Source organism: Melanostigma gelatinosum, assembly GCF_949748355.1.
Source record: "Melanostigma gelatinosum genome assembly, chromosome: 6".
Lineage (NCBI taxonomy): Eukaryota > Metazoa > Chordata > Actinopteri > Perciformes > Zoarcidae > Melanostigma > Melanostigma gelatinosum.
In genome coordinates, this window is record NC_136639.1 from 16,058,280 (window position 1) to 16,083,741 (window position 25,462).

Genomic DNA, 25,462 nt, shown 5'->3' on the forward strand with positions numbered 1-25,462 from the left:
CTTTTCTGTGGCGATAGCAATTTGAAACATTCAAATATATACAGCAATAGATTGATAGAGTCATCACCTTCTCCAGCTGCCTTTTCATAAATATAAATAAAACATCACAGCAACAATGTCTAGCACAATACAACAGACAAGAGGCAGGGGGCTACAGTATGGTTGGGCCTTTAAACGCAGAGTGAACAGTAGAAAAACTGCCGGATGCTAACTTACACGTACATCTCCATATAGTCTCTGTACTCACACAGGCTTTGAGTCTTCGCTCGGCAAAGCTAGATATTAAGAGTCTGACACACTTTTTACACATCAGCAGTTTTAGTTGGAGCAATTTTCTTGCGGACCGCAAGTGAAATGATGTTCAAACATCCTTCTCCAAGTAGTTCCCAGCTGACTGTAGAAGATCTGTGTGATTTGTACGTTTCGAAGCACGAAAGAAACCAGAAATCAGACTTTGACCTCAGTTTTCTTTAGTTGACGTCCACAGATATCCACAGACAGCTGAAGGAATCAGGATGAATCTGCAGGAGACAGTTCAGCTGCTTTATATCAGGGCGATGGGCTTGCTGTTGGCCGGTGCGCCCATGTACTGAGAAGACAGGTGGTCCTGGGAGGTGTAGGAAGTGTAGAGGCCCGTCACTTGCACGTCTGACATCTGCAGGTTTGCTCCAGTGGAGACGGGAGTCAGGTTGGCTGTTCCCAAGTCACAGTCTGATAGTCGGAGGGGTGAGTTACTGAAGGTACCCAAAGCATCCAGGTTAAAGCTGTCGTCCTTCATTTCTTCCCACAGATTACCTGGGCAGATCAATAGAGAGGTTAGTGTGCTGATGGAACAACACTTTGATTATATGGCAAACAAAGAACACGTCAAAAAATAGATTTACCTTGAAGGGCAAAGTCCATGATGCTAGGGTCCAGCGCATCCACCTCTGTGTGTGTATCCCCATGCACACTGTAGAAATCGTCCGGCGGCTTGCTGGGGTGCTGGGTGAGTGGACTGTGGGACAGGTCAGGAACCGTGTGGAGCGGAGGTGTCTGCGCCGGGGCAGGGGACATGGGGGACAGGCGGGCCTGAGCGTGGAGCTGGGCCTGAAGCTGGTGGTGGTGGTGGTGGTGGTGCATGGGTAAACAGGGCAGGGACAGCGTGACTATCGGCTGAGGCTGCATCTGGGCTGAGACGGGCAGCGTGAGGCCAGTGGGACAGCTGGGCAGACGGGTCATGCCGGGCTCTAAAGCCTTACGTCTGCAGTTCTCCGGACGGTCTGTGATCAGTTTGTCCAACTCATCTGCAGGAAAAACAAAAATGTTCAGACTAAGTTAAAAGGTGATGTCAGATTTGGAAGACTTTTTTTTTTAGGAGGAGTTAGAAATGAATTTCTAACCGGGGTTGGCCATGCTGCGGCGGATGGCTGGGAGGTCCTTGCGTTTCCACTTCTGCATCTCTTCCTCCATCTTGTCAATTTTGGCAGGGTTCAGCGCCCACAGACAGCCCTTACGGGATGAGCTGCTCGTCTTGTTCTCCACTTTCTCGAAGCATTTGTTTAAGGACAGGTTGTGTCTGACTGAGTTCTTCCATCCATCGGGTGCGGTCTGCAAGGAGAGAAGCGGTGTGTCATGAGTCACACTCTTTATCTACATACACCTTCTCTTTCAGTCCTTCTCTGTCATGTTTATAGAGTGTCATACCTTGAAATAAGGGAAGTGTTCCTTCATAAAGCTGTAGATCTCACTGACGGGGAGGCTGCCAGTTTTGCTGTTCTTCAGAGCCATGGCAATCAAACAGCTGAAAAGAAATCCCCAAAAGAAATCTTTATTTGAGAGTAATTCAAAGCAGAGAAGGAGAAACACACTAAAGATAATTCAGAAGATTTTGTGGGTGTTAATATATTTCATCTACATAAGTGAGGTCTGACCTGTAGGAATAGATTGGTTTGGGAAAAGACTTGGGCCGCAGCTCCTGCTCTTGTGGAGCCAGACGAGGTTGCGTGAAGAGGCTTTGGTTGTTGAAAGAGACATTGCTATACAGCCCACCAGTTGAACACTATGAGAAAACAATAAGGCCCTTTTATCATTTGCGTTTATTCATCTTGACCAATTTACCAACAAAAATAAGAGCACGGTACTTTACTGGCTGAGCGTTTGGTACCTGCTGTCCAGTTTGGGTGAGAGAGTACACCTGCTGGGGTGCAGTCTGGTAGACTGAGGTAGGGCACTGGTATCCCGGAGAGGGCATCCCATTCATGGAGAATGGAGACATCTGTGAAGCAGATCAAATTTGTCAATCAACTCTATAAAACATAACACGTACACTTTTTTTTCTTCACATTGCTGTTAAAACTCACACTTCCGCTGTGGGTGTTGATGATGCTGATTCCCAGAGGGCTGTGTTGCATGTTGCTCTGGAGGTGGAGCATGGAGCCTTGACCCGCTGTCATCGCAGACATGTTATTCAGCTGAGCTGTGATGAGGAGCAGCCAGATTACTGTTAAGATTCACTGAAAACTTCATCAGATCTTTTTTCTTTTTTTCCGAGTGCTTTCGAGTCATCCAGAGAGTTATGGTGTGATATCTTGGGTTTGAAAATGTTGGCTGTACAGTAGAGTAGAATGAGCCTAATACCAAAAAATAGCATGTATAAGAAGCTTACATTTACAGACTTTAACATTTCTTTCTTCACAGTTCAGTATGGGGTCTTTGGATTGTCTCATAAGAAACACTTTCATTGTGTTATGCCGTCTTTTTTAAATCTGTTGAGCTCAATATTAAGGTGAGCAAAAGCTCATAGCTCAATCTCCACAACAAAAACGATCCAAATTGATTAATCTCTGAGGTTAACTGTGCTATGTTTTAGTGAAGAACAGTTCCGAATGGCAAAAACATCAATATTGTAGCGGCCATTGGTCATTATCTTTTGCCATAAAACTGTTTTTATCTGCAGAGGCCAGAAATACAGAAGAATCCAGGCAGTGCTGATTTATCCAATCAGAGAGATGATGCGTTTTTTTGAATGTTGCACTGTCCCCTCCCTGTCCTCTCACCTGTCTGTTGCTCCAACAAGCTGCCCTGGGAGGGCCCGTTACTGTGGCCTCGGCTATCAGCCATCTGCTGTAGCCGGGGCACATCCACAGAGGTGAGCCATGACAGAGACTGCAGGTCCCCAGGGAGGTCCTCCTCCCTCAGCTGGGAGGGGTCCGTGGTCAGAAGCCTTCAAGAGACGAGGAGGAGGAGGAGGAGGAGGGGGGAGGAGGTTAACACGTCTGTCAGCTCAGACACACACAGACGACAAGTGGAATTTAAATCTAAACACTTGATTCCGTCCTTCAAAGTCAAAACCACTGTAATGAGTCTGAATGTGGGCAAACAGAGATGAAAGCTGCTCAGTGAAGCCGCGTATTAGCCATGCCATCCAGGATTTACCATAAGTAGATTATCTACAAGTGTTATTTAGCAGTGACAGTTTTAATCAACAATGAGGGAGTTAAACAAGCTTTCCATTCACAGTAAATCGTCTGTTGAGATTGTTTTTCTTCTTCTAGGTGTGACACTTTGTTTTTCCCACAGTTAATACTCGTCTTGCTTTATTGATCACCATGAACACATTTTTCAAAATAAAAATAAATGCAAAATAACAATTTAATCTTTTGTTGTATTTTATGTTTCACCTAAGAATATATATTTTTAAAACCCATAATTTTATGAACGCTGTGCTATAAATTGGATTTAATGTAGAATTTCTGTTTAACCAGTGCACTGCCAGCACCAATCAGCTTTCAGTCATTCCGTCTTTTATGTGGCGAGTCTCAAAGAGAAAGAAAAGAAAAGAAAAGAGAGGAATCCTCTTGAATCCTCTCCAGTCTCCTCTGCACACACACACATTTACTCTGCGAGGGTTTAGTAATTGGGGTCGCTATGACAACACATGCTATTCAGTTAGGGTCTGTGGACAGTGTAGGAGTTCACCCCCCCCCCCCCCCCCCCATACACACACAAACCACATCTCCTAATAAAAAATCAACCCTGTGTCAGGTGACCACAGTCTCGCCTTTCACCATTGGCTGAATCATAAGTAAACGACGCATGAGATCGTTTGAAACATGGGAGAGCAGCACATGTTGCCTGCAACAGTTGGCCTTGTCTATTGAAAAATGATCACCTATTGTGTGCCAAACGACAAATCTGCCCAGTGGCACGTGGCTCTATTGTCTTCCCCAGACCCTTCCTTGATTGTCTCTGTCGTTTCTTTTCTTTGCACAGCCCTTGCATTAATCTGTTGGAATGACAGCCCTCACATAAGAGGGACAAATAGGATGCCATCTGCTTCCCTGTCCCTTTCCAGCCTCTATCCTCACCCCAACCCCCCACCATCACCCCCCTCCCGGGCCAGAGGGGGGAGGGGGGGGGATGCAAATGTAGTTTGAGGTCAGGGCTCTGTGTCTGCCGTCTGAATAAGAGACATCATTGCAGCCAGAAATCAGCAGCACACGTCCTGGAACACCTTGCATGCGCCAGTAAATGATTTAGAGTGATCATCCTTTCTGCAGCACCCTGCGTGTTAGTGTGGCAATATCTCAGCTGGAGCTCTCATTCTTTTTCTTTTTCTCTACCTTGCTGCTGGGAGTTTTCTTTCACTTCTGACAAACTGTAGAAAATAACGTTGAAGCATAATAATTGGAGAGTCTTTGACTAATTGAATGTTGATGCGACTTTTTTCCCCTTTTGTTTAGAATTTTAACAAAAATTCAAAGTACAATAACTATTTACAATATTTGATATGGCTGTTCTTTCACTCTTTGTTTCACAAATCTATACTAAAGGTTGCAATTTGCCATAAACAATTCCCAATAGAATAGAAACAAATAGATGTTGCATGGGGGGTATTCCCACCTCCCTTCCTCATACCAGCAGCATAGAAATTGCTCACTGATGCAGAACATGTTGAGCTGGTGTCTCCATGTATCCTCCGAGCCTTCCCAGAGGTTTAACAACACTTAATATTGCACCTCCTCCTCTTCCCTCCCTCCCTCCCTGCCTCCCTCCTTTTCTAATTGGGAGCCACTTGTGCATACTGGTGACCCAGAGCGCCCGTCTCCCCCCAAGCCGGCAGACCAAGAGGCTCAGGCTCTCCGTGTGCCGACAGCGGGAGTGTAAACAGAGCTGATGGTTTGTGACAGATCCATTCAGACTGAAAATCATTCATTCTTCAGGATTTTTTCTCTCTCTGTCCTTTTTCATGAAACCCCCCATGCACAAAAAGAGCTGTCCATCTACCTTTTTTAAACATAGTGGGGTTAGACAGCTTCTACCATGACCATTTGGGAAACACCTTAGAGGGTTTTGTTTAATACAAAATATGCTTTTATCTATTGAGGCATCACATATTTGATCCTGAGTGTTTTTGACAATATGACAATACAATAATTAGTTGTTTAGTGCTGGAAGCCCTAATATAACTGAACATTTCAAATCACAAGTCGTACCTGTAGTCCTGTGGAGACGGATGATGCCCAGCATTCTCAATTATTCCTGACATCCTGGATGTAATTCCACCTTCTATCATTTCCTGGGCTATGTGGTACCACTGCAATCAAATAAATGTAATGAACACACTTTAGGTCATCTGCCCAGTGAGTCCTCAAACTGAGCTAAACAAGCTATGTGAAAGAAATGATCACAATACGAATATTTATCTTGGAATTGTTGATAAACATGATGAAACAGCATGTTCATTTTCCAAAATATGAAAAATAGTACACAAAAAGAAAACATTTTAAACTCAAATGTAAGTCTCAATGAACATTAAACACAAGAATGGACATATTCTAAAACAATCAGTGTGCCTTTGTTGTAGCTGAAGCCCATTTTACAGTTTGAATGTTTTTTGATCCCCTAATTGAATTTCATAAAAATGCATAGAATAAAATAGCTTGTATTGAATAAGCATTCAGTTTAAATTTGTACACAACAGTTTGGTCACATCAGCTTAGGTTTGTATCTTAGCCTACAGAGAAATTATTTTGTAAGTATAAATCCTGAATCTTTAAAATGCCAATATTTTCATAAAAACAACAACAATCTTACAAAGACTCTGATGCGGAAAGAGAGAAATAATAACAAAGAATCACCTGTTTTGGATGATATTGAAGAATGTTTGAACCGGTCGCGAGCCCCCGTACTGTATTTCGCTGTGTTGTACTTGATACTCCAAAAACCGTTTTTAAATTTCCCTCTCTGGAGCTGTCCAGCGCTCAGACATGCGCAGTGGAGACTTCAACAGTGCTCCCAGTCGCTCGGAGGGCAGGAGGATCCCATGAGTTTGACAGCTGCAGTCAATGCATAGCCTGTCAACAGCAGCGACAACATCCACACCTCCCACAGCAAGTGCAGAAGTAGAGATGTTGAGATTTTATTTTTCTCTCAGTTCTGGGGTGACTTTGTATGGTGCGATCGTGGTGCGCTCCTCCAACAAGTGTGCTGCTGCATTCAAAGTCAGGTCGTACTCCATCCGGACTTTGTAGTCCTTTTATTATACGATGATTAAAGAGATTATATTATAAAAGGAGGCTCCCTGTCTGTCTTACACCATCACGTGTATCTCCAGTGACACACAGACAACTTAATAAAACACAAAATACACGCGCTCAGGCCTGAATCCTGTTGATGCTATTTAGACACGGTAGTACGGAAACAAAGTATTTCAAAAAAAGGTGAACCAGATGAAGCGCAATAAAAGCAACAGCAAATCACCTGTGTTAAAAGTAAGAATCAACAATATATCCGTTTTGCTCCACTATATCCTCCTGTCAGGTTATTCCGATAGTAAGCTCCCTCGATCAGGTCTAAAACGATGTGAGTCGCTACTTGTGGTGGCATCTGTGTATGTGAGTGTGAACTTTTTTTTTTCAAGGGAAGTGCTTGTAGATAATTTGCTTCCCGCCGCTGTGGCCGCGTCCTGCTCCTCTCAGCAGTGGGAAAACGAGCCGGGGAGGCGCGTATAGGGAGGGCAGGGGCCGGGAGGGCTGCAGCGGGAGGCGGCAACGGCACAACACTCGTGTGTGTGTGTGTGTGTGTGTGTGTGTGTGTGTGTGTGTGTGTGTGTGTGTGTGTGTGTGTGTGTGTGTGTGTGTGTGTGTGTGTGTGTGTGTGTGTGTGTGTGTGTGTGTGTGTGTGTGTGTGTGTGTGTGTGTGTGTGTGTGTGTGTGTGTCGCGTTTCTACCAATCCAGAAAATACGAAATTACTCTTCCTCCACCTCCTCATTGAAGATGAAGTGTAAGAAAACATTTCACTGAGTTACATGCACAATGGAAAATAACTTGTTTTACACAAAGAATCTCTGGTATTGGTGACAATTTTAGGAGAATAATTGACTCCCCCCCCCACCCCCCACCCCTGTCCGTAGGTGGAGGATTCATCTTTATATGCAAAAAGACGATTAGTGTTGAAAAGCAGCTCTCGGCGTTTGTATTTGTTTGTTGAATTACATATTCCACGATTTCTGAGAGAAATACATCAGTAGACCAATCTGATCGCAGGCTTTCATGGACCCCAGGGGTCCTCATGGGAACTCCAGGGGTCCACTCCCCGCAAAGGACAAGTTACAGTTTTAGATTGTTTGATGAACGAAACATTGAATGGGTTGTCTTCCAATTTAAATATTTCACTTTAATCTGTTTTATGATTCGATAGGACATCAGGAATGACATAAATCTTGAGTCGACAAGTGAAAACGTCTGAAGTTCTGAATGAGATGAAACAAGAAATTTTTTTTTTATACAGCACACTTGTGAAACCTGTTGGAGATTTAAATTTGCAGCCGGAAATTAAAGGGGAATTCCTTGAAGTCTGTAGGGAGACTGCAGTGGCTGCAGCAGTATCAGCCCCATGGGACCCTACAGATGGTAAATCGGCCTGTCACAATAGGCACAATCAATGATTGCATGCATGAACGTAACGGACAAAAACAGGACCATCCTCAGAGAGCAGATCCTGAAGGTCCTAAAGCCCGCGGAGTTGTGATCCGTGTGCTCATACTGTGTGTGGAAGGCAACAGTAGGTCAACAGTAGGATGATGATGGTATAATTGCTGTAGCAGGGTGAACATTGCGCAGCCAAATGCCACAGGTTCACTTCAGCCAGATGTTTCTTAACCAGTTCATTCATATATTAGTCTGAGTAAGTGCCAGCTGCAAAAAAAACATCCAACTGGCAGACACAATTAGTCGAGTGACAGTAAAATAACAGTGAACTATTCTGATTCATAATTTGATGATTGTTTTAAACAACAAAGCAAAACATTCCCTTCAGTCAAATGTTTCATCGAATTTGTGAGGATGTGCTTTGTCTTATGTGAACTGAATGTCTTTGGGTTTAGGAGTGTTGCTCTGAAAAAAAAGCAATATGATGAAAGGAAATTCAGGAAATTATGATTTAAAAAAACTATTTTATAGACAATCATGGATCAATTGATTAATGGAGAAAATTAGTGTAAAATGGATCAATGCAGCCGTCTTGGGAATACAATATAACAGCACAAATCAATAGCAAGTTTGAAAATCTGTTTTCGGTAAGACTAGTCTTAGTGGATTGTCAATCAATTGAATTCAGTTTGTAGTGTTAACCAGATATCATGTTGCATATGTTACTGTACGGTGTTCGTCTATTGTATCGTTACAAGTATTCACGTCTGTAAATACAGTTTATTAGATCAGATTTGATCAGTCATCACTCCACACCACTTCACAAAGCTCTAGACATACCGTGAGACCTTTCCCTGTCACTCCCTGACAGCTAAAGGCCTAACAGGAAATGTTGATGAAGATTTACTCGTGTCAACTGTTTCCCTTTGCCAGTGAAGGTTTCTTGTGTTTCCCGCTTACTGCTTTCCATCATTTGTTATGCAATGGAAAAGCCACATTATGAGCCTCTGAAAACTACTGTGTATCTTTCATTGTCAGGTGTTTTTATTATTCTGTCCCTGTGCACCCAGGCCTCTAGTCGATATTAGCATAGTGGTGGTATTAAAAAGTAAGGTGCTATTTATTTATCTATTTATTTGGGTATTTGTTTTAGGACTATTAAGTCAATGGCAATGACTCCGAGAGCTTGCGGGATGCATTCAGGAAGGAGCACGAGGACTCACTGCAGCTCAAGAACACACAGTGAAGGCCCTCCTCACTCATGCCTGCTCAGGAGTAATGTGGAAACAATGGGCTCACCGCCTGAGGGTTGGCCTGTGTTTTTGTCTTGCACCAAGTGTTTACTAAAAACACATCGGCCCCCCTGAGAACGAGGTCAGCTCGCTCCCTCTAATCTCCTCTGCAGGCAGAGACACAGTGTCCCCCAGAACAAGGTGTCGCCCAGAGTGACCCTCTGGCCACACAGTGGAAACTGCTGTCAGCCATGCTTAGCCAAGGTGCAGCATCAGTGTCCTGCCAAAGGCTCTCCAATGAGGCCGGAGCAGACCGTCGGGCCTCCGGTTGGCCTGTCAAAGGTCAGTCAGTCTGAGACGACTTACATCAGGTTTCGGGTGTATTTACACCTTCACAGAGGGAAGACATGACAAAACAATGATCAAATGTCACAACAACAAAGTTTTTATATCATCTTTCAACTCTATAGTAAAAGGATTGGATTTCTTTCTATACAGTATTATGATAGTGTGCTAACAGAAGTTGAAATCGAACAGTTAAATCCTTGAAGTGCAACTCAACACTGTTATGATACAATAAAGTTGTATTAAAGGGTCAGTTCACCCAAATCACAAAACAAAACAAGAAGCAACATATAATCCCTTGCAATGTAAAGCCATGTAGACAGTTTTTGTTTTATTTGGTGACATTTTTAGATATACACTTAATGCACTAAATTTGATGCAGTTCACTAATTAATGCTCGTTATTGGATTGCTACTCAAACAAGTGGAATGTCGTGAGTATTTCCATTTCATTCTACTTCATGGTTCTCCACTGCAACTCAAAGGGAAATCTTACTTTTACAGATTAAGATTATAAATACAACATGTATGATCAGTTTATACGATATGATACATTGTTGTAGATTATTCTGTCCAATAATATATTAAATAGTTAAAATATGTATAAAAATACATATAATGTATAATAATATATCTTTCAAAGGAGGCATTTCTCTACATTATGAATAGTTTTACTTTTGATACTTAAGGTATGTTTTGCAACTAATTCTTATGCACTGAGGATTTTTAATTCAGATGGATTATTTTCACATTGTATTATTATAAATATTTCTTTATCCACTGCCAGACTTCAAAACCATGAGTTTTCAGAGTATTAGCCAATATTGGTGAAGCTTAAACGCCCCTCCAGGTCCCATCATATACCATTCTCTCTACACTGCAGGTGACCTCTCCGGACAGACTGCTGGACTTCACACTCCCTATTGTCCTGCAGGATCACAGACAAACATATCTTGAAGGTTCAGAGAGGTCAATGGCGTTGACCTTTGAGTGACCTGTGTCAACACCAAAGCCTCTGGTCTGAGGCGAGGTCAGTCCTTTTAAGTGCCCTAAAGGGTAAAGATGGAGCAAAAGTCCTCTTCTTTTTCATCACCCGATTGAGTTTAAAAGAGCCTCATTTCCAAAAGAGCTCTTAGTAACTTTTTTACGTGTCCCAGCGGGCACATGGTGTCCCCTAAGGATGGCACTCAGACACCCCGAAGTCAAGTTGTCTGAATTACTGTGCATTTAGTTTCTGCAATGACCTTTCATGGGTTATTTGAGCTGACACATATTTTATTCCTGGTGCATAAGCAGGTGATGGGTGAAGAAAATGGTCAAATCGAGTGTAATGCAATGTATTATTTAAAGGTCCAGTACATCAAACTGGGACATAATAAGAACTTACAATGGCATAATGATGTTGCATATCCTTCTCGGCCATTAACCAAGACATATACAATACATAAGTAAAAAGAAATGTCCAATTTTGGGTATGAAGTAACCTCACTGACACCCGCATTTTAGGTCTGAAATGATGACAGCGCCCGGGCTTCGTTACGGTGCTCTGAAAAATTAGAATAATGGACTATGAAAGAAGGATAGATCCAAAGAAAGGGACAGGGGAAGAAAGAAGGTCTCTGGAAAAAGAGGAATTAGATAGGAAGAGAGGGAAAAATAAAGGGAGGGAAACAGCGAAATGGAGACAAAATGAGAAGGAGAGACGAGAGAGAGAGAGGGGGCAGTAGTGGTTTGATGTGAGTGTTATCATCAGCTCTCATTCTCAGCAGGGAATCTATAATGGGAAAATCAACCTCTCTGACTCCTGTGTAATTGGATTTGCCGGGTCTCGTGCTGAATCAGAGCCCAGTGGGTAGCACAAAGCTTGTTAAGATTGGACAAGCATTGCCGGGCCGCTGGTCCAGGGGGAGAGGTGGGGCGATGGCAGAGGTAACCTTGACAACTTTTCTGGAGTGAAGAGTGAATAATTCAAAAGTGTTGATGAACACTCAACTGGTCACCCATCATAGACAATTGACTGAAAGCTTTCCAAGCATTAATGAATCCATACATTGAGTGAAGCCTGATCTCTTCCTACATTTAGGTCACCAGAGCAGAGAAAATGGACACCTGTCTTACCTTGAGGGCTGTTTTGTAATGGTTACCAGCTATCAGAAGTAAACACTCCCACCCTCTTCACAAGGCACAGCTATTTTAAGACATGGTCATTTTGTTCACAAAAAAGCTTCACAAGAATGAATTCCTGTACCAAATCCTCCAATTTAATATATGATTATCCATTTATGTCTTATTGTTATCTATCCGAATAGCATGAAAACAAAGTCTAGGCTCAGCACTTTCAGCAAGTCAGTCAGTGAGTCAGCAGATTAAGACAACTACGGTGGCCTTCAGGCAACTTCAAAAAGCAAAAGGCCCTCTCTAGAGCCAGTGTTTGGTTTGTCCGTTCTGGGCTACTGTAGAAACATGGCGGTGCAACATGTCGGATGCCGCGAGGATGTCCTGCCCCCCAATGTAGATATGAAGGACTCATTCTAAGCTGATGAAAACACAACAATTCTTAGTTTCAGGTGATTATGCCCTAACGAAAACGAAGTTACGAATATTATATTAAAATGTCTGCCAATAAATCCCCCTGAATCCGACACTAAGCCTTTAGGAGGCACGCTGGGTTGAAGGTGCTGACCACAAATCGCCCTGGTCCGGCCAAGGACCTTTGATACCAGGTATTTCCATCTTTCTTTCCCTTTATTTCCTGTCACTTCTTCATCGTCAAACAAAAGTGATTGTAGACTCATAGACATGGACATGTCAATGCTATTGGATGAACTCGAATAAAAGGTGCTGTTAGTTGACAATTAGTCTCGCATAGCCATACCAATCTCCACAGCACTGTGTTAGTGCTAAAGAAAGGTCTGGGTCGACACATTATCATCATGGTATGGGGAGAAAAAGGTATTTCTTTAAACCAATCACAATCGTCTTAGGCACCGCTAATCACAGGATGCAACGACGGCCTTGTGCAGATAGCCAAAGGGGAGGAGAATACCAGCTAAAATAGCTGCCCAACGGCAGGCTTATACCCACAGTCTAAATCTGGTGAGTAGTACTAGTTGATAATTGTTTCCACCCAAGCAAAACATGTGGTAATTGCATTTGGGCATCAACCCAGTAGCATTGTACAGAAGCTCTTAATTTATTTATTGGTTTATTTGAACGGGACAGTGCACATTAATAAAAACATTTCTGCAAATGTTAGCCAAAAGGCTATTTTTCATCTATAGTCCCAAGAGGCAGATTTTACACAATAAACCTATAAACAATGTAAGATTAAAGTTAAAAGGTTAAACAATATTGACACTTAACAATGCGTGGACAAACAATGAAAAAAAGTGAGAATAACTCTGTTAAAACATGGACTAAAAACAGTATTATGCTGTAGTTGTTTAGATGCTAAAAAACATCCACGTCAGAGGCACAAAACATAAAAGCATACAGAGTATGTGAAATACATAAATCACTCAGACACAGCTAAACAACAATATAAGACATGCATGCAGGTAGATGACGGTCGACCGGCATTTTAAAGAAAGACAGAAAGGTGACAACAGACAGATCGAGGGAAGTTCAACACAGACAGAGAGAGAGTTACAATCTAGTGCTGACAGAGCTGAGTACTAACTAACCATTTCTGTAAGTGAGATTTAAATGACCTGTATGTGTCTAGTTCTCTAATGGTCACTGGGATGGAGTTCCATTGTAGTGCAGCTTGTACAGAAAATGCAGAATGACTAAAAGCACTTTTCCTGAGCGGGATAATGCAATCCCCTCTTGCTGCTCCTCTTGTGAGCCGACAACCAGTTGTTCTTGTGATCACAAATAGTTTGAGCGGAGGAGAGGTCAAGCCATGTATAATCTTGTACATGAGACAGACATTCACATACTTAATCATGTTATCCCAACTAAAGAAGTTATATTTTGTTAGTATAGGGCAATGATGAGAACAAACTGATTTTTTATCAAGGATTTTGAGTGTGCGTTTATACAATGACTGTGGTGGTTTCAGAGTCGTGGTGCTAGCCTGTGACCAGGTTGTTAAACAGTAAGTGATGTGGGAAACGACCATAGCAAGCATGTGTGTCTTAGCTGCCTCTGTTGACATGTAGTTTCGTGTGAACCTGAAATTTGATAGATTCAATTTGACCCGGTTACAGACCTTTTTCACCTGAGATTTGAATGACAATTTGGAATCAAAAAGTACTCAGAGATACTTGTAGTCAGGTACAACCCGTAGCCTCTCCCCAGATACAAAAACATCCGGCTCTACACTACCAGAGTTTGTTTTGGTAAAAAAACATACACACTGTTTTGGACACACTTAGTTGTAAACAGCTTTGCTTTAACCATGCAGTTACATGAACCATGGAGTTAGTGAGTTCATTTGCCACTTGTCCCATTTTGCTACCATGCAAGTAAATCACAGTGTCATCTGCATACATCTTAGCATTGTTAGCTCAGTCTGCCGCTTAAAACAATGGTGCTCCCCCTGACCAGCATTGCTATACTGAGAAATTAAGCAGTTGGTGATCAGCCTGTAATGTATCCATCTAATCAAAGATCAGTAACCAGATCTAGACTGTATCAGCAGGGAAGAAGGAGACTGGGGGGTTTTACACTGTTGCAGTGATGTAATGGAGCTAGAGAGAGAAGACGGAGAGAGGGAAAGGGGGATGGTTGGACTGGTGTGGTTTGGATCTTGTTTCTGTATTGTTATGTTACACTCAGTAGAGCAGTAGATACCCAGGTAAGCACTGAGTTAGACCTCCCTGTCCATCCACCTCCCATGGTATGAATGATTAAGCACCGGCCCACAGTGCACTGAGCCTGAGTCAGGATGGTGTGGAAGAGCATATGTGCACACAGGCCTCCACGCAGCATCACCGACACTACTTTGACTGCACCTTACTGGACGAATGAGCTGCTAAAAACCAGGGGAGAAGACAGTAAATGGGTTTTTTAATAGAATTATAGAAGCTGGACTTTTGCCAACTAACTGTCAACAATCCAGTGCTTACAGGTTCACTGATTGTCTTCAAGCAAGCAGACACAGGAAGACGCGCTGTTTGGATCCTTTTTGAAAATCTGCATCTGACAGCAGAATAATACAACTTCAGAAATGCAGGTTGGAGTTTTCTCTTGCGTTGTAATGTGTTCATTTTGTCATCAGCTGTGTTTCATTTTATATTGTTTGCTGCAGTTTAGTTGTCATAATATAAGTGCTGTCAAAGAGTTTCAAAGTTGATACAGAACATTTGACAGTTCAGCGTGGGTTTATGTTCTTTGAGTTGTGGGTTATAAGACCCAGTTCCCGAAGGCTAAAAGGACCTTTATCCCATTGTAAGTCACACTCTGCTTAACGTTAGATGAGAAGATTGATACCTCTGTCATACTAAGTTAAATATGAAACTACAGCCAGCAGCCAGTTAGCTTAGCTTAGCACAAAGTCTGGAAACAAGGGGAAACAGCAAGCCCAGATCGGTTTGAAGTGAACAAAATCCGCCTACCAGCACCTCTAACGCTCACTCAATTAACACGTTTTATCTCGTTTGTTTCATCTGTTCAAAACTAAGTGTAAGTGTAAAAACGGCAAACCAAATAAAAAAACAGAATTAGTCTCTCTCTTAATCCCATCACAATAGTGACTGGAAAAAAGTTTTAGTTATAAGGCTCTAAAAATGGAAATATGACCAACACATCATGCAATCAGACAGATAAGAGGGAGATAAACTTTCCTGTTACTTTGTTGGTAAACTGCAGTGTCCTATCAGCAGCAGCTCCCCCCGCCCCCCCGCCCTCGACTGAAGCCATCTCTACTTCTCACGCAGGTGAGGTCACCCTGTCTCAGGCAACACTGACACTCTAGACGATGAGGGACCATCTCTTAATTAAAATACAAGTGGTTGTGCTCTGAGGTAGCAAACCAATTCACCTGATCTGACAATGGCTTAGTGGATTCATTGCATAATCATTCTTTCCGCTGTGCATGTGATTGGGCCGCCGATTGTTTAATTAAGTACAATTACAACCGAGTGCACTTGATTTGTATTATATAAAGCTACAAATAACATATGAACAAGGATGCGTTTTTGTCTAGAGTCAAGTGCTTTCTTTAACTCTTTTTTTCTTGTCCTTCTGGACAGAGAACGCCCATTCAATGGTCAGCCTTTCCAGCACAGTGTCATTAGAAACACTTGTGCATGCTGCAGACAGCTTCCTCAAAAAAGAAATACCTGCAGGACATCAAAGGCAACCTGAATGGAAAACAGCAGACGTTTAGATTTTGTCAGTGCACTGAATGAAAACCTTGAACATTAGCATTATCATCACCACTGAATTCAATAATCCTCCTCTTGACAGGAGCTTATCTGTTCATGTTATTACTTGTAATACTGTATGGCAGATCCCTAAGTCACGCTGTCCCAGCATATTGTCTGCTTGTGCTGCCCTGAGAGAAGTTTGTTCCCATGAAGAAAGGGGGTGTCACAGATACCCCACACCAGCACCACTACCATCACATCGGCAGATTGATTCTGACGTCCAAAAAAGGGTTCCTTCAATGATATTGTTCACCTGTCTCATTGGCTTAAAGTGGGTGGCTGGGAGGAGGGAGGGCAGTGGGAAGGGGGTCGGGTGAGGGTTATTGGTGGGGACACGGGGTGAGGGGTATTGTTGAGGAGAGGGGCGAGAGCATTGGGGTGTGGGGCTGACAGGTGGAAAAAAACACTCTCATCTGACTAGCCTCCTCTATCCTTCCATGGGGCCCCGTGTGAGCAAAGTAATGAAGTCCAAATTACAACACAGGATTGCTAAGAACAAGCCTCTGTTGTTCGCCCTCGGGGCACACTAAATGAGTGTCACAGCAAGCAGCGGGGCACAGACCGTTACTGCACTATTTAGTCTGTCCCGTTGTCTCAAGACGGCCCCGTTTCAGAGGTTCTCAGATCAGACAAATACTGCTCCCCTTCTCCCCCCTCCTTCGCCTTCCCCCTTCCTCTGTACAGCCAACCCCTCCCCAGCTCCTCACCCCAAAATAGGCCAAATCTCCTCTATTGTGTTTCGACTGCCGAGTGTGAAATTCACTGTGACGTTAAATGTTTTCTAATGAATAATTACTGAATGGATATGCAGGGGGAATATGTGTAATGGATTGTAGACTGCATTTTAAAGACGTCTTTTTTGTCTCTGCTCCGTGGTATTTACAGGACAAAAACACTTGGCCTTTCTCAGAAGAAATGAGGGCCATAGGCGGAGGAGCGAGGCAGGGGGAGGAGAGGGGGCGGAGGGCTTTGTGTCAATTAGATCCAATGGATTATCTTTTTTAATGTTTTTACAGAGAGAGTTGAGAATCAAAGGACTTCTGCGTCCAAAGAAGAGAGAGAGAGAAAAATACAAAACCAACAAAAGCTGTGAAAACCTTTGGTCTAAAGTGTTGGTGCTGAGAATGCAAAACAGATTGGTGGAATTTTTCCCACTATGCCTCTTAAATGTGCCGCTGTTTTGGGCTCCCCGAGTCCATTTGCACAGTGTGCTGTGTTTGGTTGGTGTGTCAGCTCTAGTGAACTGCCAGCCAAGGTCCCTGTGTGCTGTGTAGCGGTCATTAGCTTCTGTCTGTTCGTCTGCACAATCACAGAGCTTTACTTCAAAGAGACATAGCACCTCTAGACCTCCTATTTCAATAGAACTTACAGGGACCATGTTTGTGCTTTTTTTTGGTGCTGTTTTTCAGCTTCGTCGTCCCCCATGGAGACATTTATACAAACACGCATTCAGTTGCTATTGTCACGATAAATGGCTGAGAATCTTGTATATCATTGTTATGCATGTAAAATGTGTCACACTTGTTATGGTTACTTGGCAGAGTTTGTGTCCTCTAAAGTTTAGAGTTAATTTAACGAATAAAGAGACTAAGTTGTTAATTAAGTACTGTGAAGTGTTGAATGTATAAAATGTTAAATCGAGAAATCCTCAGTTTATGACGCTAACCAGGCATATTCCCGCTGCTATTAGGTTGTGCATCTTGCTGCCTTATGGTTGATACAACTTGTTGCACAGGGTCAGCTGGACATGGAGGGCGCCCTGACTGCCAGGGATCGGGTTGGAATCCAGGATTTTGTGCTTTTGGATGAAACCACTGAGGCGGCCTTCCTCAGCAACCTCAAAAAACGCTTCAGCAAAGATCTCATCTATGTGAGTGTCGGAGAGGACGTTAAAATCCTGCTGTCCGCTAATGTGTGTGCATCGCAACAATTAACACAACATTTTAATTCTATTAGACCTACATTGGCACATTGCTAGTGTCTGTGAATCCCTACAAAGAACTGGACATCTACAATCACAAACAGATGGATCTCTACATGGGGGTCAACTTTTTCGAGCTTCCACCACACATGTGAGTATGAAAACGATACATATTTGTGCTTGTGTGTGTGGTAAGTTTTCTTAGGGTTTGTATGTGAAATATTCAGATTGCTCTGCATCATTACAGCTATGCTTTGGCAGACAACGCATACCACACCATGCTGACAGAGTTTAACAATCACTTCATCCTCATCTCTGGAGAGAGCGGAGCGGGGAAGACAGAGGCCTCCAAGAAGATTTTGCAGTATTACGCTGTCAGCTGTCCGAGCACCGCTCTGCTCAACACCGTCAGGGACAAAATGCTCATGTCCAACCCTGTCCTGGAGGTCTGGTGGTAACTTGTGATATATATCATTGTTATGACATACCAGACAGCAGGTTGTGCTCACAGTTATTATTCTGTATGGTATGGTGTTCCCCCACAGGCTTTCGGCAATGCCAAAACATTGAAAAATGACAACTCAAGTCGATTTGGGAAGTATATGGATATTCAGTTTGACAGCCAGGTAAGAATCAAGGGACATATTCACAGAAGTGCTTTCAGTATGTACATTTTAATTAACAAAGAAAAAAATGTGGAAGTTTCTGAGAAGTCCTATAAGTATAGTCTCATAAGCATTACTCTCAAAAAGTCTGTATAGGTTTATACAACTACAGCAACACACACACGAAGGACACAAGCTGAAATATATTGGCCTTTGTTTTATTTTTGGACCCAAGGATCAATTTTACATCCAAAAACATTTTAGATTGGAGAAGAAAGTTAACATTCCTTTAATAATACTGAAAAATAGCGTTTAACAAGAAGATATTTTATCCCGAGAGGATTTTTAAAATCTGTCCAGTGGACCAGAGGCTGTGTTTTCTCTGCAAGTTGTAGAGCGGCTGTCTTTAGGATCATGATGCCCATAGGGGGATGCTGTCGGAGGCCATATCCTGAACTACCTGCTGGAGAAGTCGAGAGTCGTACATCAGAATCACGGGGAGAGAAACTTCCACATCTTCTACCAGCTAGTGGAGGGAGGAGAGGAGGACCTACTGCACCAGCTGGGCCTGGAGAGAGACAGCCAGCATTATAACTATCTAACCCAAGTATGTTCAACTCAGTGACCCTGTTTTGATAAAATAGATAAAATAGACAACGCATTGACAATGTGCTGCTGTGTTTGCTGTTTCTGACAGGGAGAGTGTGCCATTGTGTCTTCCATTAATGACAGAAATGACTGGAAAACGGTCAAAAATGCACTTCAAATCATCAACATTGATGAGATTAACACCAATGTAAGTTGGATGCTGATTTACTCACTCACTCGTCCCTTCTAGTTTGGCATTGATTTGCACATTTTTCATTCTGTGCAGCACTTGTTCGGAACCATTGCAAGTGTTCTCCACTTGGGAAATGTTCAGTTTGACTCCGACAGTAAAGGTCGAGCCCTCCTGAACAACAACAATGCGGAGCTGCGTTGGGTCTCAAATGTAAGAAAATAGAAATGAAATGCCTTTTGATACCCAGGATTATTACAAACAGTGAAAGTATGAACTCAATGTCATGTTCCCCTGTAGCTACTAGGAGTTGATGCTCACAGTCTCCAAGAGGGACTCACATACAGGAAGATCGAAGCCAAAACAGAGCAGGTGCATGCGCGTTAAAATGTGCTTTTGTTTTATTGACGATGAGGTTGTGCTTCTATTTCAACTTTCCCTTTAGTGTTTAGAATTGAGCCATGATTTTGTCTCACTGTAAAGGTCCTCAGCCCTTTCACAGTCGATCATGCCATCTATGCCAGAGATGCCTTGGCCAAAGCCATCTACGGACAGACCTTCACCTGGCTGGTCAACAGGATCAACGAGTCCATGGAGAACAAGGTGGGGAGGAGAAGAGCGTGTGACAAATGACAAGTCCCAGACAGTGAGGATGAGTACGAACTGACGTTATGCTTTTGTTTGCCAGGACCCTTCAAGGAAGAATGTAATCGGGCTTTTGGACATATATGGATTTGAGGTTTTCTATGTGAACAGGTGGGCAGAAATCGTTCCGATTTTAACATCGTGGCACTGGTTTGATTATGTCTGATACCCCGATGAAGGCTGTTATGTAACATCTGAAATGTTCATGGGAAACTGCACATGTATGATTGGTTGTGTGACGATGATTCTTACTGTTTGTCATGTCCTATTTCCTCAGTTTTGAGCAGTTCTGTATAAACTACTGCAACGAGAAGCTGCAGCAGCTTTTCATCCAGTTGACACTCAAGGCTGAGCAGGAAGAATATCAAGCGGAAGATATTGAGGTAAGCCTGGGAGGTATAATGAACCAACGACCATGATAGATAGAGTGTGTTTACACTGACTGGTGTTGAATAGATTTCCATTCATGATCTGTTTTAATGTGTCTCCCCTCCAGTGGGAGTCGGTTCAATTCTTCAACAACAAGATCATCTGTGACCTGGTGGAGGAGAAACACAGAGGGATCATATCTATACTGGTGTGTAGTCACTGGGAGAGAACAGCTTATTGAACAAACACTGAAGCTGATGTATTATCGTGTGATGATGATAATCTTGCAGGATGAGGAGTGTCTCAGGCCAGGAGATGCCACAGATCTCACCTTCCTGGAGAGACTGGAAGATAAGATGTCAAATCATCCTCACTTTGTCACGTGAGTTTAAAACTAACCTCAACATGGCACACACACCCGCAGGATATTTTAAAAGGTTTACATGACCAGTGTTGCACATTTGGTTGTCAAACATTTGTTTTACTTATATATTGACTCAGTCTAAATGATACGGTGTAATTCAAAGCTCCTCCTCAACACTGAAGTGTAACTCCGGTCATAAAACGTTCTGCTGACTGGTCTCTCGTGAGTGAGCCGACAGTGAAGAGAGATGGAGGATTAGGATCGGTCTGTAAAGCCTCTCGCTCTTCATCCCTCTGTCTCTCTCCACCTCTTTGACTGCAGGCACAAACTGGCTGACAAAATGACACGTAAGACTCTGGAGAGGGGAGACTTCCGTCTCTTGCATTATGCCGGGGAGGTCACCTACTGCGTTGTGGGTAAAAGAAACCACAATGTTACTCAAACATCTAAACCTTCTTTTTCATCTGGCTAACAGCTTTTTTTCTTTTGACATTTTAGGTTTCCTGGACAAAAACAACGACCTATTATACAAAAACATAAAAGATGTAAGTCTGTTAATTAGTATTTTGTATTATTTGAGGCAAGGAGTGGTACTATGCATGGGAACTTAATTAATACCGTGGTTATTCTCAGTAGTGTAAAATGTTACGCTAAAGTTCCCAAACTTTTTTTACAATACATTTTCTTGATAGCATAGTGCACACTATTTCTTTATTGTCATCATATGAATCATATTCATAGATCTCTCACAGCAGATATATTGACATGTCATAGCAGAAATTAAACAGATGAATCGAATCGGATCCGTTCCAACAGTTATTGAGTTATTTGTTACATCTGTGTTTGACAAGTGTAGAAAACTCTACAAATCTTTGTAACTTTAGTTTCTGCTGCTGAACATCACACAAGAGCTGTTGGCAAACAATGTTTGAGTATCACATGATATGTTGAATTGGTGTGTTTTAATGTGTTTTATCACCACTTCTCATAGCTGATCTGTCAGTCTAAAAATGCCATCGTCAGAGAGTGCTTCTCCACAATGGAGTCAGACAGCAGGCGAAGACCAGAAACAGTGAGTCCATGTTTGACCCTCCACATCTTCTCAGCTGTATCACTGATGAAGCGGATGTTACATATTATCAGCAGTACTGAGTTACAAGTCATATACAAGCATTCATTTTCTGGTCATTATGTAAAGTGGGAACAGAGATTTTTTTTTTTGCACAGTGTAATTTGCAAGCATCCAAAAGATTGACATTTCGATCACAATGAAGTTTACAAATGAGAAGAAAGAAGTCAGTCAGTGCTCTAGATCAGTGGTTCTCAATCTTATTGAGTCACGACACCCCAGAACATGGTGGTTGGTGGTTGTGACACTGTGGGTTGTGATTCCTCTAATAAATATTGAAAATAAATAATGCTTTGTTTTTGAATACAGTTTGTTATGCTTTTAACAGATTGCACTGAAACGTTGTCCAATGTGCTCCAGGCACTGTGGATTTTGATGGTGCTGGTGATAAGTCTTCTCTGCATAGATTTAGGTGAGCAGATATCTATTATACCAGATGGCACTGGGGATGAAATTTATTTTACAAAATACATTATTTTATTTTTTTCTTCCTCAACCATCTGGAACCCCCAGAAATTATTTTACGACCCCCTTGTAGGTCACAATCCCCAGGTTGAGAACCACTGGTCTAAATAAAGTGAGCACTGAGACAAAGACAAGTCATTTCTTTCTCTGTCCATGGCAGTCAGACTGTGTCATCATTTAGCCACCTGTATGTGACCGATGAACTGTTGGGGATTATGACCCTCGTGTTGTGTCTGTAGGTGGCGACCCAGTTTAAGAGCAGCCTGCTGAAGCTGACAGAGATCCTCATGGCTAAAGAGGCCTGGTACATACGCTGTCTAAAATCCAATGAGTCCAAGCAGCCAGGTACTTAGTAGAACATACATGACACTATTTTGTTAACAGGATGGACATGTTTGATTCAAAGTCTCTCTCACACAAACACAGGTCAATTTGATGAAGCTCTGGTCAGACACCAGGTGAAGTACCTGGGCCTGATGGAGCACCTCAGAGTCAGGAGAGCTGGTTTTGCATACAGGCGCAAATATGAGGTCTTCTTACAAAGGTATGAAGGACCACAGAGCTTGACTTCTAAATTAAAACCCTCTGTTTAAGTAGTTACTCCCCAGTGCATATTTGAGTGGGTTGTATGCTGCATCTTCCAGATATAAACCCCTGTGCCCAGCCACCTGGCCTCACTGGAGAGGACTGCCGGCTGATGGAGTGGAAGTGCTGGTTCAACATCTGGGCTACCTGCCAGATGAGTACAAAATGGGACGGTGAGGACAGCACTAACTAAATACAACCGAGAGAACACATTCTATGAGTAACCAAAGACATTTAGTTTTCCTTTGTTTCAGAACCAAAATATTCATCCGTCATCCGAGGACACTTTATGCCACAGAGGATGCATTTGAGAAATGCAAACACGAACTGGGTGAGTGCAAATCTGGTGCGATTAAGTGCAAGTCATCACTAGTTGTGCACATTGATCTAATATGATGCTCTGCATTTGCAGCGACGAGGCTCCAGGCCAAATACAGAGGATACAAAGCAAAGGGAGAGTTCAAAAAACAGAAAGAAGCTGGTAAATGCTACAATGTATGATGTTGTGTTATGTGAGTAAAGGAAACTTATTCAGTCTCTCTTATATTTCCTTTTATTTCAGCCACTAAGATTGAAACGTGCTGGAGAGGAGCGCAGGCTAGGAAGGAGAGAGACAAGAGAGCCTGGGCTGTAAAAGTCATCAAGAAGTAAGAAAGAAGATGAAACATCATTACACAGCTCCTCTCAGTCTTAATGTCAAATTTTCACTGTTACAATATTTTACAATCGCTTTTAGATTCATCAGAGGTTACATGACCAGAGGACAAGCAAAGAACACAGATAACTCGGAGTACCTGGCCTTTGTGAGGCAAAACTACTTGAACAGGCTCAAAGGCAACCTGCCAAAGACGGTTTTGGATAAAACCACCTGGCAAACTCCACCAGCAGTGTTGACAGAGGTCCACCGATGAATCAGCTTTGTTGTGAAACCGATTACATTCGAGCGTATCTTTTATTTTGACTCTGTGCATGTTTTTGTTCTCGTCAGACATCAGAGATGCTGCGTAAGCTTCACTGCCGTCTCATGGTGCGGAGGTATGTGAGAGGAATCACTCCCCAGAAAAAAGCCCAGGTAACATACATGTAAACACATTATGTAAGACTACATCTTCATATTATCTTGTTGCAGTGATCAACTTTGTACTTTTTGTCCCTTCAGTGTCAACTGAAGCTTCTAACCAGCTCCATCTTCAAGGGCAAAAAGGAGAGTTATCCACAGAGTGTCGCTCAATCTTTTGTGGACACTAGAATCAGTAAGTAGCGGATACATTCACGTTACGCCCTTTTCCTGTTGATCATTTTTTACATCATTTGATATCTTTAGGTGAACAAGACATTAACATGAGGGTTCTCCAGATGATTCACAATGAGCACATCAAGGTAATACAATGTATTTATGCACCCAGAGGAAATACAGCCTCACATCAAACCCAACTCATGTGTTGTGTTCTGCGTTTCTATACAGTACAGTGTCCCGGTGATTAAATATGACAGGAACGGGTTCAAACCAAGGCCACGACAGCTCATCCTCACCCAGACAGCTGCTTATGTGATAGAGGAAGCCAAGATCAAACAGAGAGTGCTGTACACCTCTCTCAAAGGTAAGGGCAATGTGAAATTACACATTTCACCGTTAGGGATGTTTTCATATCGATTACAGACTTAACGTGTCTGTAATCTACTCATTGCAGGTATTTCGGTCAGTAACTTGACGGACAGCATCATCATATTCCACATAACATGTGAGGACCCTAAACAGAAGGTATGTGGATACATGTAATACATATGGAGATATTTGGGCTTGCCATTTTTTTTTTACTTGGGCCATTAAATATAGCACTGGGAAAGTTTTATTATGTGGAACAAATGAAAATTTATATTCTGACACAAATGAACAGAGATCAAGAGAGCACTTTCTTTAGTGTAAAAGCTGAGTAAATTGTTGAGTCATACAGCTCATTTACTCAGATGTTCAGGTAGAAGTTTCTAAATCCAATAGAACATTACATTTTGTATACTGGTTCCATTTATCTGATTGTATTATTTTGTGATTGTTTCAGGGGGATCTTGTGATGCAGTGCGACACCTTGTTTGAGTGCTTGACCAAACTCAGTGTCATTGCTAACAAACAGAATGCAATCAAAGTGGTTCAGGGCAGGTGAGTCTGTGATTAAGAAAGAATCAAACAGGTTGGATTTGAAATGTGCTTCAATCTAAAACTCTTGTGCATCGACTCTTAGCGTCAAGATTGAAATCCAGGCAGGTAAAGAGAGCGCGGTGGACTTCAGCACCGGACAGGAGCCCATGGTATACAAGGCCAAGAACGGACACCTCATGGTGGTGAGATGAGTGCTGTTATGATGATATATGATATATATATATATACATATGATGCACTGCTCAGACTAAAGGATACAACATGAATCAAGCTGTTTGCCACTGCAGGTTTCCACTCGGGCTAGGACCCGGTAACATGTGTGGGGTTGAGACGACACACAAGAAGCTCCTGCATATTTCATCAGGAGACCCCTGAGGGGAGATCAACATGTCTAAAGGAAACACGCCGTACCAGAAGCACTTTAGAAACCCTGGATGAGCTCGCTTTGTTGTACAGCAACACGATTCTCATCTGTATTGTTAGTCGATGATGAATTTACCTTTTCCACAAAAGAATATAAACCATTAAGTTTTAATATAATTTGGGGCCTGGACTGTAAAGCAAACAAATCTACTTTAA

At 42.5% G+C, this 25,462-nt stretch overlaps 2 protein-coding genes across 2 annotated transcripts; one reads left to right on the plus strand and one right to left on the minus strand.

The window, feature by feature from the left end:
- Positions 1 to 544: 544 nt before the first annotated feature.
- On the minus strand, positions 545 to 5,557 carry foxn4 (forkhead box N4; the record flags this gene model as incomplete). Its single annotated transcript, XM_079270775.1, has 9 exons — positions 545 to 795; positions 885 to 1,286; positions 1,383 to 1,590; positions 1,687 to 1,783; positions 1,914 to 2,041; positions 2,147 to 2,257; positions 2,343 to 2,458; positions 3,039 to 3,205; positions 5,478 to 5,557. 9 exons carry the CDS (start codon positions 5,555 to 5,557, stop codon positions 545 to 547), a joined length of 1,560 nt encoding a protein of 519 aa, XP_079126901.1.
- Positions 5,558 to 17,574: 12,017 nt separating this feature from the next.
- myo1ha (myosin IHa) lies at positions 17,575 to 25,423 on the plus strand (the record flags this gene model as incomplete). The annotated part of the gene is given in 32 exon segments (XM_079270995.1): positions 17,575 to 17,592; positions 17,597 to 17,734; positions 17,821 to 17,936; positions 18,033 to 18,231; positions 18,331 to 18,411; positions 18,818 to 18,997; positions 19,088 to 19,186; positions 19,265 to 19,381; positions 19,469 to 19,540; positions 19,652 to 19,771; positions 19,857 to 19,924; positions 20,091 to 20,196; positions 20,310 to 20,390; positions 20,473 to 20,564; positions 20,868 to 20,962; positions 21,045 to 21,091; positions 21,538 to 21,618; positions 22,380 to 22,485; positions 22,567 to 22,684; positions 22,785 to 22,898; positions 22,980 to 23,056; positions 23,138 to 23,206; positions 23,288 to 23,372; positions 23,462 to 23,624; positions 23,714 to 23,797; positions 23,885 to 23,978; positions 24,050 to 24,105; positions 24,191 to 24,326; positions 24,417 to 24,487; positions 24,786 to 24,883; positions 24,966 to 25,065; positions 25,171 to 25,423. Coding segments are annotated over 32 exon segments (3,108 nt in total). The 3' UTR covers positions 25,198 to 25,423.
- Positions 25,424 to 25,462: the final 39 nt, after the last annotated feature.